We start from the raw sequence: 20,208 nt of genomic DNA on the forward strand, positions 1-20,208 counted from the left end.
GAGAGCTTCTCAGAATCGAGTGGGCACATCGCCCTTGTCAGGGGTATCCGGACCAGGGCAGCTTGTCCTGCTCACTGGAAGTCTGGCTGACCCTTGCTCTGTGTTGTGCCTGTTTCAGAAGCTGTTCTCTTCACCCACAAGCTCAGAGTCAGTTACACCAGAGTCCCTTACGGCAGCCAAGTGACAGCTGGCCACAGTGCAGAGTGATATATGCTTTTCAACGGAGGGAGGAATCTGGGTGCTGGGAGCAATGAGGAAGGAAAGGGAGAGGCAGAGACCGGACAGGCACAGCTGGAGTTGGGATTTTGCCAGAAGGAGAAAGGGTACGCCTGAGGCTATGTGAAGAGGGACAGAAGAATTTAAACCACAAAGAATAGAAGACAGGTAACTGCACAGACATATTCAGAAAATGACAGAGAAAACTGGGATTCATGAGGGATGAGGTTGGGGTGGGGTTCGGAGAACCCCATTTGCTACAAAGGAAATTTAAGTTCATCCTGCAGAAATCCCTGAGACACATTCCTATTAGCAGTCATACTGCTGGATTCTCTTCTTGGGTGGTCTGGCTTTAGAGAGAAGACTGCTGACAGCAGTGGGGGAATTGAATGTCAGTGTCCAAAGGCTTGGAGCCCAACCTCTAGCCGTTGTAGGATTCAAGGCCCCAGGAGATAAGGGCAATGACTGGGACCTTGAAACCACGAGTCACGGGGATTATTGCCATGGTGTCCATTCTCTGATGTAAAATTACTGAGTCAAAGAGAAGGTATAGTAACCCACACGTTTCCCCAAAGGTTGACCTGTCTGAGTTTGGCTATGCCTTTCCTCTTGTTGCTTTGGACAATGCAACTGCTCTTCCATAAATTCTCTGTATGTACACTTATTTAATTACTAGACATATTAAAGATTTTCCCCCTAGAATTTGATATGGTATTTATTTCTTCAGGTAGAATCATCTCTATGCATGTGTGATTTGGGGCAAGGTATTTAACTTAAGAAGCTATTCATTTTACTCAAGTTCTTGTTCTCACTAAAAAAAATATTACATTTTAGATCTGAAATAAGTGTGTTAAATTTTGTTAAAGTTTGTTGGATATTAAATTTCTATACAAGTTGAGTTTATTTCTGGATTCCCTATTTTCGCTCATTTTTCTGCTTTCATGTTTTTGAATCTGTAAAGTACCCTTTTAAAGTTACCACTTCACACACGTTCTGAATCTGGTAGGGAGGGTTTTTCTTCATTATTCCTTTGTAAACTGATTTCTTTGATCCTCTGCCCATTTGTTTATTTATTTGGAACTACTGTGTGCAAATATATAAAGTTAATATTCTGGCATCTTAACCGGACTCTTGTTAAACTCATAAATTATCTTGTGATATCGTCATTTCCATCACAGTGTTTATTTTTCCCTGTCAGGAACATATATATCTACATTTATTTGAATCTTCCTTACTTTCCCATTATATTTTTATTTTCTCCAGAAAAAGACTGGGAGACAGAAGACTTCAGTTTTTAATGAGATTCTTGGGAAACTGACTTCCCCCATCATATTCTTGGGAAAGTGACCACATGCCTGTTTCTAAGAAAAATGTGAACGTGGCTTTGTCTACTGAGCATATGTCTCAGATCCAGGCTATTTAAATGGAGCCAATATAAATCATTTCTTTACCTGTAAATTGTGGATATTAATATTTATCTAGTCACCAGATTGCTGTAAGGGTTATGAAATAAAGTATTCAAAATTATTTGAAAATATTACCACATCAATAAGGTTATGATATAATGAAATGTAATTATAAAAACTTTTTTTTTGTTTTGTTTTTTAACTTCCCAGACAGGACCACAATAGGAATTCTAAATACTTCTGTTAGGGGGATGAGTAGATATCGGGTCAGGGGGCAGGAAAGAAAGAGAATGAAAGAAAAACAAATTGGTTTGGGGAATGGTATGGTTTAAAAAGTGAATAAGTTTATTCAATTTTACCGGCACATTTATTTCATCTTACAATTCAACATTGACCAACATATTAATAGCTTTCCGTCTGCTGGGCTCCCCTTGTAGCAAAATTTTGTATCTTTGTAAGTTATTTGGGTTCCTAGGACCTTCCTATTACGTCCCCCTCAGTACGGCTGCTCTGCTGAAACTGAGACTGGAGCTGGGAGCTGAGTGAAAAGGGAGATGGGAGGGAGGAAAACGTTATATAATTACCCACCATTTGACTCCAGAGCTAAAGATCAGGACTATGCCAAGTTCACAGTAATAACCACTGTCATGCCAGATACTAACCAGAAGCCTTCCACATACTGTTCTTAACCTCACATTAAAGGTGAACCAGCAGGACTTCTGTCTGCCAGAACTGAGTCCAGGCTTTTACTTTCCGCCCCAGCCCTCATGCCTGAGGCCGAAGCTCCTCCCGTCCTGTCCCCAGGAGGAAAGAAGAACCCTGATGTAAGGTTTTGGCTCTTCACAGAAAAAAATATTTTGTTTAGAATGATCATTTGTGGGAAATTATTAAGTATACAAACACATTCCATTGATTTGATATCTTAAGCATTTGCTTTTTTTTTTTTTTAAACCATCTCAAGGGCTAACAATGTGACCTTGTCATGAGAACTGGCCCAAAAGAAAATATTTGCATTGAGGAGCTTCTTGGCTTTGGCTCATTTGGAGCGTGGAGTCTGAGGGATGCTCCTTGGAGCAGAATGACCTTTCCATTTTCTGGATTTAAAGTAATGGCGAGAATGAACTTTTAAGGTTTAGTGTCCTTAAGTCTTCTTCAGATCCAAGATGCGTTAAAGACTCAGTCCATATGCAAACTGAGGGGAGAACGTGAGTCTCGCAGTAAAATCTGCAAGCTAGTACTTTAGAAAGCACTTTCCCCCAAATTATCTAATTGTGCAGAAACCCTCACTAACTCACCGAGGTGGACAGGGCAGGTGGTTTTATTATTCTCTCCCTTTCCACCTCCTCCTCTGCATTGCACAGATGGATTGACTGAGGTTGGCCTTGAGGGGTACAGGACCCACTTCCAAACCTGGTCTTCTGACTTCAATTCCAGTAAATCAAAGTTTCTCAACGTTGGCACCACTGACATGTTAGGTCTGATCATTCTTTGTTGTGGGGGCCCTTATTGTGCCTTGTAGGATGTGTAGCAACATCCCTGGCCTCTACCCACTAGATGCCAGTAACATCCTCTCCCCAGCAGTGGTAACAACGAAAACATCTCTGGATGTTGTCAAATGTCCCCTGGGGTGGAGGGCAAAACCACTCCTGATTGACACCACAAACTGTCCAAAATGCCACGCCACCAGTAAGTGATAATTGACTCCATTCCCACAGAGACCCGCTGGACTTCACATCTGCTCTGCCTAATGGGACTGGGTTGCTAGAAGTATCTTCAGACACCAGTGGGGTTGTCTCCAGCAAGAAGACTGCAGACCACACATTATTATGTATTAAGAGCTCTTTACTCAACCAGGATAGACTCCTGCAGACTAAGGTAGACTTCTCCGATGAGCTTGTTTTTCTCTCTAATGAGACACAGGTCATGATGCATATTAAAGAGCTATTGTGGTCAATAGTGCAACTGATCAAATAGTTCTACTCTCCCAATTTGGGGCTCAAAGCAGGACTGAATTTTCTGGCCCCCCTTATGGTTGGGCAGTGCCTTGCAACAAGTTCTGAGCAATGAGCTGAGTGGAGCCCTATGTTACTTTGAGGCCAGAGCACTGAATCCATCACAGGAGAACCTCCGAGCTTTCTCCTCCACCTGGCAGGGTAGCTGGCAATGTCTGAGGAGGGGCCTCTCTGAAGGCCTGGGTCCCTGAGTGACTGTAACAGGAGAATACTACTGCCCACCTGCGATAAACATATAGCATGAATAGGAAATAAATCTTGCGTGTTTTAAGTCACTGAGACTTTAACGTTATCTGTTAGCTTAGCATAATTCCACTTACTCTGACAGATGTAAGACCTGACAGCTAATAAAAAGATTGAAAAATAGATTTATGTTAAGTCAAAGTCACCTGTATTAAAGCAGGAAATGTAATATAAGACCAATTAGAACTTCCTTGAGTCTTAGGGTTCACTATTTTCATTCATTAACCATCTAGTATTTGAAAATTATTTCAATGTAAGGGTTTCTTCATCTGATATGGTATGCAAATTATATTATTCTATTACACCAAATCTTCTTTTTTCACTCATTTTAAAAATATTTATTGAACAATAAATATATGCCAAGTATTATTTGGGATAACTTTCCACTTCATACTATTATTAACACCTTTCTTTTGATGATTCCAGGCAGGAGAGAGAGAGAGAGAGAGCTCACTTGAACATCTAAAAAGGAAGATGTTTAGGAAATGAATTGAAGTTTTTTGTTTTTGTTTTAACTTTTTTTTTTAAATATATTTTATTGATTTTTTACAGAGAGAAAGGGAGAGAGATAGAGAGTTAGAAACATCGATGAGAGAGAAACATCAGCTGCCTCCTGCACATCCTCCACTGGGGATGTGCCCGCAACCCAGGTACATGCCCTTGACCGGAATCGAACCTGGGACCCCTCAGTCCGCAAGCCGACGCTCTATCCACTGAGCCAAACCGGTTTCGGCTTGTTTTAACTTTTGATTGGAAATGATTTCACATGCCAGGCCAGGAATTTCCCACGTTTATCACTTCCTTTCTTACTTGTAAAACATGGATGATTTTGTGGACTTCCACTCAGAGGATAGGCTGAGCAATGGACTGGAGGCAGACCAACGAGGTTTGAATTGTGCCTTCATAACTGGGTGCATGGGCGACTTTAGACAAGTGACTTAACCTCCCTGCGCCTTCTTTTCCTCAGCTGTAAAATGGTGATCGCAATAGTGCCTACTTCACAGGACTGTTGTAAAGAGTAAATAACACAATGCATAAAGCGCTCAGAACAGTACTTGCCATATGTTAAGTGTTCAAGAAATGTCAGCTCTAATGTTTTAAAAGAACATTCTAGTAAGTGTTGAATGAAGCACGGAGTGGGACTACAGCATGGCAGCTTTCTTCACCATTTCATCTTAAATGTCTAGTTCAGTGCTTGGCACAAAGTCGATATTTAAAACAGCATTTATTGAACACATACAGGAATGAGTTGGGATGAGGAAACCAACTCCAGGTTCTCTCCTAACTTTACCATTCCCTGCTGCCAGTCCCACACGTGGCCCAGCTGTGAGAACTTGGAGCCGTCACTGTCCTAGATCTCTCTCCCCTTTTGTTAAAAGAAAGAATGACACCAAAGAGCTATAAACTCAAATCAATATTCTGAATCGATCTCATTTTTCAGAAAAAGGATTATAAAGACCTTACGACATAATTTAAAAATACTTAAGGCATACTTGAAAATAATCAACTGTATGGAGACTCTACAAAGTTGCTCTATTATCATTTTACCATTTTCCAAAAAAAAAAAAAATTAATGGAGATTGTTTGTTTCATCACAAAGGGCAGAACAACTCATTGGCACTGATGGCACCACTCAGACATGCGCTAGCTCTCCCTAAGAGCTCTGCGGAGAGCGAAGAGGAAGGAAGTTGGATAAAGAGTCATTAATGTACGAACTCGTAACTAGAAGACTACATTCTGGAGATCTAATGGTGATTATGGTCAACAATACTGTATTAAATATTGAAAAATTTCTAAAAGACTAGAACTTTAATGTTTTTACCACAAAACAGAAATGACGTGATAGAGGTCTAAGCTAAAGCTATGGTGGTAATCATTCATATTGCGATATATCAAAGTAAACACTTTGTACATCTTAAACATATATGATGTTATATATAAATCATATCTCAAGAAAAAAGTAATTAATGCTCTTGCAGTCATATATATTAACTTTTTATAAGAAAACCATTTCCTTACCAATTACATAGGTAGGATTGTTGACAACATTGAAAGTCATTCTTCTGGCTGATGTTAAACAGTATGGAAACTGGTTGTATGATATGCCTTTTAGACAAGCTGATGAGGCACCAGGCAAGGAAGTGCAGGCCTGCCAGGCAGCCCTTTCTGTGGGGTACTGGATGGTGACTTGGGAAAAAAGAAGGTTGACACTTGCAGAAAATTTAGGGTCAGAAAACAAGAACATGGAAGGGTAGCAGAAAGTAGTGGTTAAAGTACTACCTAGTTGTGTGATCCTACTTAATTTCTTTAAGCCTCAGTTTCCCCACCTGAGGGGAAAAAAATGGAGAACGATGCTTAGAACGAGGCTTAGAACAATGCCTGGAATACAGGGCTTGTTAAATAAACCAGAATGGTGACAAGAATGGCTGACGTTACACCGGGTGGCCTGTTAGGACACGTCTGGAGTGAAGCCGGGCGAGGTGGCTTCTAGGAGCACAACCTGAAAGCCATCAGGCTCATTCATCTGCACAAGTCAGGCTCCTTCTGTGGGGCAAGGCAAAGTGCTGTAGCCACAAAGCGAGTCCATTTATATTTGAAATGCCAGAGATGGACCAGAGGATAAGGCCAGAAAGAGCCGCGTGAGACTAGGAAGAGAAGCAAGCACATAGATGGTATGATGCCCCTGTCTGGGGGCTGCCCCAGCCTTCTTTAACTAGTTCACAGCATCCTTGGAACCTATTAGTTACATGTGTGTCTTCCTAAGGCAGAGGTCTCTGAGGGTGGGGACTCTGTCCTGCTCACAATGGATCCACCTTCCACAGTGCTCAGTGAAAACATGTTGGAATGAAGCTGAGGTGAGGAATAAGATCGGCCTGTAACTACTAGCACTCAGTACTTGGGCCCTTCACTGCTCCCCACCTCACTTTCAATCCTTCGTGCTCCTCTAAATAACTCAATGTTAATGTACGAGAGGAGACCGTAAGGCCAAGAACGCAGCCCTTTGAGTAAAATCCTAGTCTTGTTTGGTGTAGGGGCCTACAAACTCTCCATAGAACTGGCCCAGGAGACTTCAGCAAAGGGACATCCTCTAGACGCCTAACTCATCAACTGACACAAGTCAAACTGAACTCAGCCACGCTGCAAATGGGCTGACGGTTTCTTCCTTCTTTCTTTACAGCCACGCATCAACCAAATTATTTTCTGGGGAGGGGGAGGGGGGGTGGGGGGTGAGATAAACATTTACACATAATTGTAAGATTAGAAACTGAGGTAAGCACCATGAAGTAGAAGTATAGGTTCCATGAGACCATGATACAGCTTCATATTAAAAGAAAATGCCCTTGAGCTAAGAGCAAAAGGATAAAATAGAAATAAACAGGCAAATGCCCAAAGGTCTAAGGAAGCCAGGGGCCTTAGAGGAACAGAAGAAAGATTGGTCTCCACAAGCCCAGAGGGCATAAGATGAGCCATATCAGATGAGGCTAGGGAGGTACAGGCTGGGTGTAGTTCTTAGCATTGAATCAGAATCAAGAAGTACTACTAGGTGAGGGTAAACCTTAAGTGGTCTTTAAGAGTTATAATGCTCCATGGTAAAGGTCATTTCTGAACTTTAGTTATCTGTCTATTTGGAGTTAAAAAATGCTGAACAGCCAAAGCTTAAAAAACACAAATACTTAAGTGCTTAGGATTTTTGCTAATTTTCTCAAGTTCAATAAATATGTATGGACCAATGACAACAATAACATGGGCTGTGGCCTACTCTACATTACACGTTTGATGCCCAAATGCTTTACATAGGCCACCTAACAGATGGTAATGCATTTCAGCCATCACCACGTGAGCAGGATTCAAGCCAATGATCCCAGAGGTGAGAGGTTGTATATCCAATTACAAATTTCCACTTTCCTTAAGTGTGAAGATGCCTAAAGCAATATATTGTACTTACATCTAGCTGCATTGTATAAACTATATCTGATAAAAGAGATGACTTCACGTTCTCGACTTAAGTCAAAGAATGCTTACTTAAGTATTTTTTTTAATTGAATCCCGCTTTAATGCCATTGTATAATCTTTTGGTTAACAGTGCTCATCTTGATTATTCTAACAAAGGGAAACATGGAAGTTAATATGTAATCTGTAGCGCTATGCCATCTATAAAAATACACACGGGAAAATTCAAAATAGATACCTGGAACATCTGTGAAGGTTTCTCCAAGGACGGATACGTGGAAATTGAGTCCTAAGTCCTTAAGGTGCATTAATACCTTAAAAAAACTATCAGGATCTTTATCGTGCTCCCTGGAAATAAACACAAAATATAACTTGTGGTACCTTAGGGTCTGCGTTAAGAAAAGCATTTTCATTTCTCACAGTATCAGTTCCTTTCATGGTCCATTGTTAGGAGAGTCTCTGGTGTCCAAGCAGAGATTTCCCCCATCACCTTATATTGTCGCATCAACACTGAATTTTTTCATAAATATTATTTGCCATGTATCAACACCCAGTCCTATTGAATCTTAAGGGTCTGCAGCCTTTTATTAAAGGAAAAGTCTATCATGTTTTTCACATTTTTTTTTGTTAGATTATAGAAAGGCTAGTGTAGTTTCCTCTCCCCTAAAATGATTAATTTCCCACATAACACAGGTTTTAAGAAGAGAAGACCAGTCTTTAAAGGATGGCTCTGCTGATCATGAGGATGTACCAAACATGCTTGCCATTTCCATGAGTGTGAATACCTTCCCCTCGCAGTCGCTGAGCCCTTGGTGTCCACAAGGCATACATGATTTAGGAAGTGAGACTACAGACTCTCTCACCAATCTCTATTTCAAATAACTGAATGGAGAATTATAAATACATCAAAAGGGGTTGGCCTGAGTCTAAGTCCACTGACATTAACTTAGGAGTGGAGGTGAGTTGACACATAATTCTTTCATTTCATACAGACTTTAAAAAAAACATGGCTTATTTTTGTTTGTTTAGCTTGTCAGTCTTCGTTGCAATGACAGAATGAGAGGCTAAAGGACACAAAAATAAAAAAAAAAAACAATTCAAGAATCACATTAAAATGAGTGAGTTATTTTTTACATTCTAAGGTGTGAATATTCTAGTATTTCTTGCCTTTAATTACACTGTTTTAAATTATCTTATTTCACACAGATGTGGACCAGATGTCTTCAAAATATTTGCTTTTTTATTTATAATTCAGAATTTTAATTTATTTTCTATATCACAGAGAAATAGTTATATATCAGCAATTGAATTTCTCATTTACCAACTAATTATGTAAAAATAAATCTGTAAATTGATCAAACTGAGATATAAAATATGAAAATTACATCATTTAAGAAATCTCATGAAAAATGACATCTGCAAACCTAAATATGTTAATTCCCAATTCAGTCAATATTTTCAGTATCAAGAATTAAAACAAATGCATCTTCTGAATAACATTTAAAAATGGCATTTCTAATCTCATGCAATTGTAAATTCTTACAGGATCAGAATTCAGTAACAAGTTATTTTAAGCTCTATATTGCTCAGTTTGACTTACTGCATATAATAAAGAATGCAGTGGCAAAGTGCTCTTGTCTTTTTAAGATAATGCGGGTTACATACATGTACCATGGGGAAGTTTTGGGATAGTTCTCAAATACACACACTACTGCTGTAGGCAACAAAAAGACCCCAAATAGTTCGAGAGCAAAGAGTACACCATTTGCTACCTCCACCCATATCAATCAAATAGCTGCCACTTAATCTGTAATGTGTTCTTTTAGTTTGATTCTTTTGGAAATACTTAGATGAAAAGAATGGAAACAATACAACATAATATATCTTAAAGAGGGAGTAACCCTATAGGGACATTTAGCCACTTAGCTTCTCTAAATTTTTTATTTTGAGTTCCAAAAATTTTGGCTATGGATCCCCAAGAGAGTATTTATTCTAAATATTTCCTGCTGGTGTTGTGTTTGTTTGTTTTGTATTAAAGTAAATGTAGCTGTGGTTTGGGGTTGAGAGGAGGTTTAGTTGGGTAGAAGCTATAGTTCTTAAAAGATTCCAATGTGCTTCCAAAGCAGCAGGCTTTATAAACCTCTATTTTCAGTGTTTTTATAAGAGATAAATGCATTACAATCCTACTGTACTTTTAAGGTAATTTTTATTGGTGAACAAAAGCTTTCATATTCAATAGTCACTCTGCATAAGAACACAAAAGAGATTTGTATGAATCTCCTCCTTTTTTGATTACACTGTAAGGACGAATGTAAGGTGAGATTTTTTTCTTACCCAAAATTATCCCTGAGAAAAAGAATCATGTTATACTAAAGTTCTTATAAAGTTTCTCATAATACCAGGCACTCTCTCAATTATTTTGAACCCAGCTCTGTTTAGGGAAGCTGCATTAATCGGAAACAGTGTCCACTGATGAGCATTCTGGATGAGCAGTGAATGCCTGGTGAAAAAGGAAGCAAAGGAATTTGATACTGCACTGGGCTAGGGATTATTTGCGGGGACATAACCTAACAATTCGAAGAGTTGGACGCTGTCAAAAACATGTAATTGGTGGAGGCTGGCGAAAGGGGGAAGAGAGGTGATATCAGTAACATCAACTTTCAAATTGTTTAATCATAGTGGTTAAGAAGACCATGAGTAGCAAGCGGGTGTTTATAGTTCAGGAGATTTCCAGGGCTGGCATCATACAGTTTCACAAGGCTTGCACCTCACACCACTCAGACTGAATTCCAGATGGCAGGGGATGGGGACATGCCCGCTGCCTGAAAAGGTGGCACTTTTCTGAGGTCAAGAAGCCTTTGGAGGTGGTATTGGACTAAAACGGCTTGATGAACTATAAGGGTGGGAAAAGAGCAATACTTCTAAAAATATGCTACATGCTTTGTGCTTTGAAGTATTATTTATGTATAAATTAGTAGATTACTTAACACAAATAGACACACGACTATTTCTTCTATGTCCCATAGTCAATTTAGCTGACATTTTTTTCTGGATTTTTCTCTTTAGAAAGTGGGAAATTGCCTAATATTTAGACAATTATTAAAGATGCACACAGACATTTAGCCACAGCCATACACCCAGGTATGGACATAGCAGTGGCAGAGCTCAGAATTTTTTTGTCGAAAAAGGCACTCATTCCAGATACCCAATGGGCCATCCATGGATCTTATGCCAGCACCGTGACACTAATGAACCCATTCAGCAGAATATGTGTCTGTCTTGATGTCCTTTCTAAGAAGTCTAACGTGAAACTCTCATGATTTTAGCATATAGCATTAAACACAAGATGAGTGGCCCTGTCTGTCAATAGCTGTCAAGATTAAACACACATTCACAATATATTCAATTCCCTGGAGACGTACATGTTCCCTAAACACTCTTCCGCTCTCATCCATTGCTGGTAGGAATGTAAATTGAAGTGATAATTTAGAGGGCAATTCGGTAATGTACATAATTAAGTCTTAAAATATATATAATTTTTGCCCCAGTAATTCCAATTTAGAAAAATTACCCTATGAAATAATTAAAGAGGTACACAGAAATTCAGCCAGAGTACTTTCATAACAGCATTGTTTATAATGGTGGCCATCTCTAAACAACCCAATGAGATGATAAGGCGGTTAAGTAAAAGGGCAGTGACATAGTATTTGTTATATGTTCTGTTTTATACGATGAATGTATGTGCCTAGAAAAAAGTTTGGAATGAACTGTACTAAAATATTAACAAGGTTTATCTCTAAACACTGCATTATACATGTTTCTTTTTTTCACATGCTTTCTATCATTTTTAACAAACTTTAAAAAATATAAATCATTTTAATATTTTAAGGAACCACCTCTAACATTTGCCATAAAATGGTATTCACAGGACTTGTGCTTAGCTCTGTTAACATTTTCAGTGTTTAGAGTAGCATAATTCCTCATTTCCTGTGACCCCTCTACATGACAGCTGCCCATTGAGCAAAGCTGATTCATCATAAAATATTCTAGAAGGTGAGTCAGGGTCCAAGCTTCCCCACAATCCCTACATTCTTGAGTCCTAAGAATGAAGCAGTCTGGCTGGGACTCATTCTTCCTCAGCCCGACTGTGGCAGCGGAGACCAGCATGGAAATATTTCAGGCTACTGGAAGCAGCAGATATAGCAGGAACAGCTTTTATTCCCAAATATTATTCAGAACATTTGAAAAGCATAAACTGTTCCCATGTGTTTTTTCTCCTATATCTGTTCTCTCTCTGTTGCTTTCCCATTTAGTTTTTTAGAGCTAAATTTCTTCCTAGTCCTCACTTAACATTCATTGAGTAAATATTTATTGAGGATTGCTAAGTTCGCCATACTCGTCACTTACACTCAACGGTTCCCCGTTCCTATTTCCCCACACGACTTTACACTTATTGAATGCAATCTCTTTGACCGAGTTCCTTGCCTTGCGTGGGTAGAAACCTGGCTCCATACAGCCTTGTAGCCTTGCTAGCAGCATGCCACTGCATTGAGAGCTCCATGAGAGAAAGATAAATGATGTCTGTTTTGTTCATTCCTAAGCACCCAGTGGCTTGCCAAGTAGTGCCTGACACTGCTTGTGTTCATCAATACCTGGTTCTTTTCTCATTTTTAGCACACAGATTGCACATTTATCCCCTTGAAGGAGAGGAGGCTACAGGACCAGTTCTGACCAATGGGTTGCAAGCCCATTGATGTGTGTCACTTCTAGTTGGAAACATCTGAGAATAGTTCTGCATAGCTTTCTCTGCTGCAGGGATCCTTACAGAAGTCTTGTTTTAACCTAAGATGGTTCGCTTCAGAGAATGAGGTGGTCTGGATTGCTACATAGAGGAGAGGTGCCCCATAAAACTACATAAACATGCAGCAGGCTTTGAGTTAGTGAGAGAAGTAAACTTTTGTTGTGTTTAAGCAACTGAGATTTTTTTTTTTTGGGGGGGGGGAATCTTCATTACAGCAAGGCAGTGTGGCCCATACTGACTAATACATTATCTAGGGCATAAAAGTAGCTGCTTTAAAATATCTGTTGAACAAATAAAGATGTCAGAAAAATGGATTATATTTATAGGTCTCTTACTATGTTCAAGATTCCATGTCAGGCACCTGATCCTAATAATACTTAAGCCTCTCAACCAAGGGTCATCCAAATAAATTATTTGTTTATCCAAGATCACATAGAAGAATTCAAGTCTGCCTTTGAAATTATGTCTTATCACTCCGAAGTCATATTCTTTCTTCTATACAGCTTTTGACTTTTTTCTTTCAACATGTAATAATATAAAGAGTTGGTATGTACAGGCCATGGTTTAATTTCCAGACCATCAAGTATGAACATTCCTTAGGTTCTCATTATGGAAGGTTAAAACTCATTAGATAAGAGATGACAATAAGAATATGAAAAAGTAATATGGAATTATGATCTCTCCAATGCCATGGTTTCTAACTTCTTTATCTTTATAATACTCTGCTAACCTGCATCTTAATTCCTCAGTATGAAGTTCTGCTTTACTTCCAAAATCAGCGATGTGTTCCTTACTCAAAAACATAAGACTTCTATTTACCCGCCTGGTTTAGTTGTTATGATCATTTATTTCTCCACTATCCTTTCTAGGGCCATAAACTTGCCAGTCTCCTCTCCATACCTGACATAGCAATAATTTTGGTTTTCCTCCACATGTGCTGCTTCTGCTTCTAAATGGGGCTTCAAGTAGACTTTAGCCAATAGTCTTATTAACCACCAACTTCTCAACTTCCCTTCCCACCCCCATCAGTGCCTCTCTTTCTTGAACTCGACTAGCCTTCCCCGCGATCATTTACTTACAGTTGGCCAAGACTATCCACTCTGGCTTCTCTCATTCTTTTTATCTTTGATATTTGTGGTATTTTAATATTTTAGAAATTTAACCAATTTGTTCCACCCTCTCCTCTCACTCCAACACATTCAAGTTGCTAAGATGTTTTATGTTCATTGCTTTAGGGAAGGCATGGGGAAAAGCCCCTCCAAAAGAGGAGCAGTATTCTTATTTGATTACAGAAGCAAAAACCTTTGTAGAAATGGTGAGGATTTCAGATTAGGTACAAGTATTTAAGAAAAATGCCAGGAGACTATAGCATACCCCCTCCCACCCTGTGTTACTATTTCATGTCTCGATAAGAAACATGAAGGACCGATGGAGGAGAGGTGAGAACAGCACTCTGAGAATCCCAGAGGCCATGCACTATGCTTCCTGGGTTAGAAGCCTGGGGAAGAACCAGGACTCCAGAGAGTAAACATCTGATTATAGGTACCTAGGCAGGCAGTACTGAGGACATCTGTAAGAGATTCCCAAGATGTGGTAGGCATTAAAAGTGGAACCACAATTTCTGTGAATGTCATGAAAGAATCCCAGAGCAGCAGGCAGACAGAACATGGGATCCTTCATCAGCAGCCTATGAGGAATGGGGACCAGGAAAATGGAAGACAGAAAGCCTGAACTTTCTAGCACCATATTGAAATGGTTCATTGCAGAGAAATTAAGTTGTAGAAAAATAAAATTTTAATTTATGCATATCAGGGTTTTGTGCCATCTACATACTCACATTCTCAACTTTCCTTTTAATAGCAGAGGGAGGGATGCCTTTCACAATTCAGTCTATTAGCGCTCCATATTTTCTACCTTGCTTCTCCGTAAGAGATCCGTGTTCTCATATTCAGTTTCCTTACTAAAGCCTGTTCCTACTCCACATTTTCTTCATTTATAGATTTGGCATTTTAAAGTTAATCCTTTTACCTGACCATATCTATTGACAACAACAATTCCAATGATGTACTATTTCTAGGTGACTTTTAACAGCTCACTTCATCTTAGAACAGTAGCTATGTCCCTCTTTTCTTATCGCCTATGTTTTCTCTACTGTGCCCCCATTCTCCCATTTGTCCATTCTCTTGGATGAGAGTACTCTCAACAATAGCAATCCTCACCCCTGCACCATTCACTCTCATGTATTTTATGGTTTCTCCAACTTTGGACATCATTGTCTACACTCAACTTTCTTAGAAGAATCCTTGCTTGGTTTCCAAGTAGTGGATTCAAACTGTAACCCAATGACCTCCTCCCCAGTTAAATCTTCCCACTTATTCCATCAGAAGGCCACCCAGAAAAACCATATTCAACAAATTATTTTTCCCCATTAGGTATCATAATATGATTTCTTTTTAAATCCCCCCATTGCTAAAACTCAGACCCCCCAGGCTGATTCTCTTCAACAATGATTTCTATTCTCCCTGGACACTGTCCACAGTAATTTCATTCAGCTGTCTGACTTGCCAATGAGCTCGCTTCCTCTGCAACTCTGGCCAGGAAGCTGCAGACATCCATGCCTGAGAGAACTGGTAGGCCATGAAGTGTCTTAATCAAGATGAATTGGGTCTTCCCCACCCTTGAGATGTTACTTCAGCAGCAGCCACCATTCCACATATTTTAAACCATCATAATGTAATTACTTCCTCTCAGATCTGGGAGGTTCTTTGAAAACTCTTTCCTCTCCCCAGTGCATTACTGTCTTTCCATTTCCCTCTGTAATAATCTCCCTGTTGACTGTGGTGATTGGGGCTGTAATTTGCAACCAACTAATCATTTAGATTTTCTTTCGGATTATATTATTTCCCTCCAAGGGATATATAGAAATACATTCAAAACCGCTTGCTAGTTATCCTGAGAGCTACCCCTCTAGGAAACTAGGAAACTCTCTGCTGTCCCTGAGAACTGTTGCTTCTTCAGAGAGGAAGACATGTAATTCTTGTTTCCTGTTTTACGCTCACTGCCAGGAAGCTTATATTCAGGTTTTAAAGTGCTCAATTTCAGCAAGTATCTGATGAAAATAATAGCAGTGAAAAATACAAGAACAACAACAACAACAACAAACACCTAACTGGAAAGGGTCAATAGTAGACAGGATATTTCAGACAGTAGAATCATTAATCATGAGATCAACCGAATTTATCCAACATGAACAACAGAGAGAAACATAGAAAACAATAAAAAATGGAAAAGAACTGAACTGCAGGGACCAGTGGGACAAGAACAGAAGAACCAACATTTGCATCATCAGAGCCTCAAAATGGACTCTGTATTTTTTTTACAAATGCATGTGAATGTACAATTATTTCAAAAGAAATTTCAAATGTAAAAAAAGCACACCCATTGTAATAAAATACAAATAATTATATATTTGTGTGTGTGTGTGTGTGTGTGTGTATTTCTACTATTTTTCAGATGATACCACTACTAACAACTGTCTGGTGAATAGACTTCTTGACTTATTTCTATGCATATGCAAACATATATTTGTGTGAGTGCATTTTTACACAAACCCACCTTACTTTTTAAACAGGAGATCAGATCTCCCCTACCTTCCCTCTGAAGTTTGACGGTTTGATCCATGATTTTCTGTCCCTGAATCTGTTTTCGTTCATCAGTTTATGTTGTTCATTATATTCCACAAAGGACTGATATCACGTGATATTTATCTTTCTCTGACTGGCTTATTTTGCTTAGCATAATGCTCTCCGGTTCCATCCATACTGTGGCAAATGGCAAGAATTCCTTCTTTTTTTCACTGCAGCATAGTATTCTATTGCGTAGATATACCACAGTTTTTTAATCCACTCCTCTGCTGATGGGCACTTAGGCTGTTTCCAAATCTTAGCTATGGTACATTGTGCTGCTATGAACATAGGGGGTGCATATATCCTTTCTGATTGATGTTTCCAGTTTCTTGGAATATATTCCTAGAAGGGGGATCATTGAGTCAAATGGGAGTTCCATTTTTAGACATTTATGCATATCAGTGCATAGAGGTATTTCATTTTAAATGGTTACATAATATTTCGCAATTTTAAAGTAAATTCTCCTACTAATGGACATTTGTGTCTAATTTTTTGATGTTTCAAACAATACTAAAATTGACATCTAGTTCTCTTTATAACATTAAAATTTCTCTTTTGTAGAATTATTTTTTCCTATTTATCTTTATTGTTGAAAGTATTACAGCTGTATTTTTCAGATGATACCACTACTAACAACTGTCTGGTGAATAGACTTCTTGACTTATTTCTATGCATATGCAAACATATATTTGTGTGAGTGCATTTTTACACAAACCCACCTTACTTTATAAACAGGAGATCAGTATCAGTCATTCCACACATTCCATTTTCAGTAAATATGTAACAGACATGTTTTTCTTTATTGATTAAGGTATTACAGCTGTCCCCTTTACCCCCTCCCTTGACCCCCTCCGACCTGCTCTCCCTCCCTCCCAGGCCTTCATGGATTATGCATATATGCATATAAGTTCTTTGGTTAATCTCTTCCCACCTCTCCCCCCTTCCCTCTTAAATTTTTCAGTCTGTTGCCTGCTTCAATGTCTCTGGATCTATTTAAAATTTCTCTTTTGTAGAATACTCAGTCCATTCTTGTTTTTCTTCCTATCCAGCAAATGTAGCCACTTCAAATCTCTATCCAAGGCCCTTCCCCTGCTTCCTACAATATGAACCTTCCTTTTGGAACTATCCTGTTTTCAAAATTGAACATACTCACTTCTGCTATAATTTGCACCACAAGGGAAAGCTCATGCCTCTTCTTACCCTGTGTTCCCCATGTCTAGAACAGGCCTGACACATAGCTTAAAAAGGTATTAAATCGAGTTGACTCCAAACCTGCATCATCTCCCATGAATCTAATCTTTTTATTTCTACTTACTGTCGATTGTTATCTTTATAACCAGATGAATATATAGAAGGTTAACTTGGTTCTTCCAATGACAACTCATCTATAATACTTAAAACTAAACTGATACCCTCATCAAATATGACACTACTGGCCAAGTTCCTCCCTGGTGCCCAAATGTTCTTATTAGCTCAGTATTCTAGGATCTCAAGCCCAACAGATACATTTCTGAACATGGAGGCTCCTTCCAAATTTGTCCTGCCAATCAACTTATTACCAACCTTGCTATTTCATCCAATAGAAGTAATTTAATATTTGCTTGATAAAGTCCATTTTTATAGTACAACTAGAAGCCCAGTACATGAGATTTATGCACTAGGGTGGGGTCCCTCAGGCCAGCCTGTGCCCTCTCGCAGTCTGGGACCCCTTGGAGGATGTCCGCTTGCCAGGGATCGGGACTAAGCTGGCAGTCAGACATCCCTCTTGCAGTCTGGGGCTCTCTCAGTCTGGTACCCCTTGCTCCTTACTTCCCCCCTGCAGTGGAGGTGGGAGAGGCCCTGCCACCACCAGCCTTGAGCCCGGCTTCTGTGGGAGTGCACTGTCACCAGGGGGCAGCTCCTGTGTTGTCTGCCCCCTGGTGGTCAGTGCACATCATAGTGACCAGTCATTAGGCTGGTTGGTTGATCCGCATATTACACTTTTATTATATAGGATGTTATCACTTCATACATTGACAACACCACTGAGCATCACTCCTCCTCTGTCACTTCAGTTTCCAAATCACTGTTACATTATCCTCTTCAAGATGATTTTCCTTATATATCTCTTCTTTGAAATGTCATTAACCTGAAACCATTAAATAGAAATTAAGCCTCCCTATGCAACATTCAATATTTCCATCAATCATTCACCCCCACCAGTCCTCCAAATGAGTGTCGATTCATTCATTCTCAGCCTCTCCCTTTCTCTCTGCTGTTTCCAATCTACAGTTCTAGTGCCTACAATCATGGGGCCTGGACCACATCTTCCTCTCCAGGAGGTCCCTGTGTGTCCACTGTCTCCTTCACTGACTCTGAATTTATTGCCCCTGGCAACCATCCTTGAGATGCCTCATCTCACTCTGAGCCACTACTGCACCACATCCCGAAGCTGCTGCTGATGTCATGAGCATGCTCTACATTACTTCTTATTTACTTGTGCTGTCCCCCTTACAATTAGTCTGAAAGCTCCACAATTTCAGAGAAACCCTTTGACTCCAGAAGTTGGTGGACACTCAAAATATGACTTTGGAATGAGTGAATGATGGTCCCCTTATGGCCAAACAGTGACAGTTATATATTTAAAACTATGGTAGAATACATCTATGAAATGACATAAAGGATCATGTTTTTTTTTTCTTTTTTAATAGAGAATTAAACATGGTCTGCATGATTAGATGCCTTTCACTGAAATGGATTTCAATTCTTAATAACAGGTTTTCATATTCAGTTGTGGGCATTTTGTCACATCTAGAAATGACAAGGACTTCAATCATATGGGAAAGAATCATAATTCGAAGAAGAAAAAATTCATCCGAAAACTTCCTTTTGATTTAAAAAATGTTAAAAATAGAAATGGACAGAGTGATTCAGAAAAATTCTCTCTAATGGGGGGGTGAGGGGGTGGGAAATGCTGCAATTCTGTCCATTTTACATTGTCTGTCTTGTTTCTAGACCCGACTGAGACTGCCATGTTTGTTGGCTGACAGAGATCTCCCAGAAGAGACAGTCTCCTTAGTCGGCAGCAGCTGCTGAGCACACCAGATTGCCATGGTGATGGCTGGGAAAGGAGGAACGCAATATGGGATGTCTGTTCTAGAAAGACCTGCTCAAAATGATGTGTTCTCGTCACATATGTTGCCTTTTTTTCACTTTATAAACAGTATTAATTATATGTTTCTTCTCGTCTACTACATTCTTACAAATGGAATAAATCTCTATTATCCTACTTAATCCTTTTCATAATACTATATAAAAAAATTCAGTCCCAACTCTTGTAACTCCAGCCTCTTCTTGTTTATTATTTAAAGTTATTAAGACCTACTCACATTAGCTACCAAAGATAGATTAATTATTCATAGGGAAAAGAGTAAAAGATTCTGAAGATTGTAATAACATCACATGCTATGAATTTATTTTAAGAAAAGGTTCTCCAGAATGAGAAGCCTCTGGAACCAGAGTCTTAATTAAATATGCTACTGCCAGTTGGTTAGGTATCAGAACAATTTATTTCTGGTAAAGAATGAGTAACAAAAGATAGTCAACTATATTATATAGTGTAATTGGTGAGAGATTATTTTCATTCACTGGTTTGCTTCAGAAATATATGTAAACCCCCCCAAAAGAAAAGATGCCTATTTTTAAAAAATTAATCCTCACCCAAGGATATTTTTTCCATTGATTTCTGGAGAGAGTGGAAAGGAGGGAGACAGACAGAGAGAAACATCGCGTGATGTGAGAGACACACATTGATTGTCTGCCTCCCGCCTGCGCCCCAACCGGGGCCGGGGATCAAGCCGAAACCTGACCCGGATCCTCTATCCACTGAGCCAAACCGGCTAGGGCAGAAGATG

The 20,208-nt window shown here is 39.3% G+C and overlaps 1 protein-coding gene across 3 annotated transcripts in view; it reads right to left on the minus strand.

The window, feature by feature from the left end:
• GTDC1 (glycosyltransferase like domain containing 1) overlaps positions 1-20,208 on the minus strand; it is a 315,221-nt gene that overhangs the window by 16,066 nt on the left and 278,947 nt on the right. For all 3 annotated transcript variants that reach the window (XM_015567145.1, XM_015567144.1, XM_015567143.1), the window contains one exon: positions 8,067-8,176. In XM_015567145.1, coding sequence (XP_015422631.1) covers positions 8,067-8,176 — 110 coding nt within the window. The remainder of the gene's footprint in view (positions 1-8,066; positions 8,177-20,208) is intronic.

This window comes from Myotis davidii, unplaced genomic scaffold, assembly GCF_000327345.1.
Source record: "Myotis davidii unplaced genomic scaffold, ASM32734v1 scaffold560, whole genome shotgun sequence".
Classification (NCBI taxonomy): Eukaryota; Metazoa; Chordata; class Mammalia; order Chiroptera; family Vespertilionidae; genus Myotis; species Myotis davidii.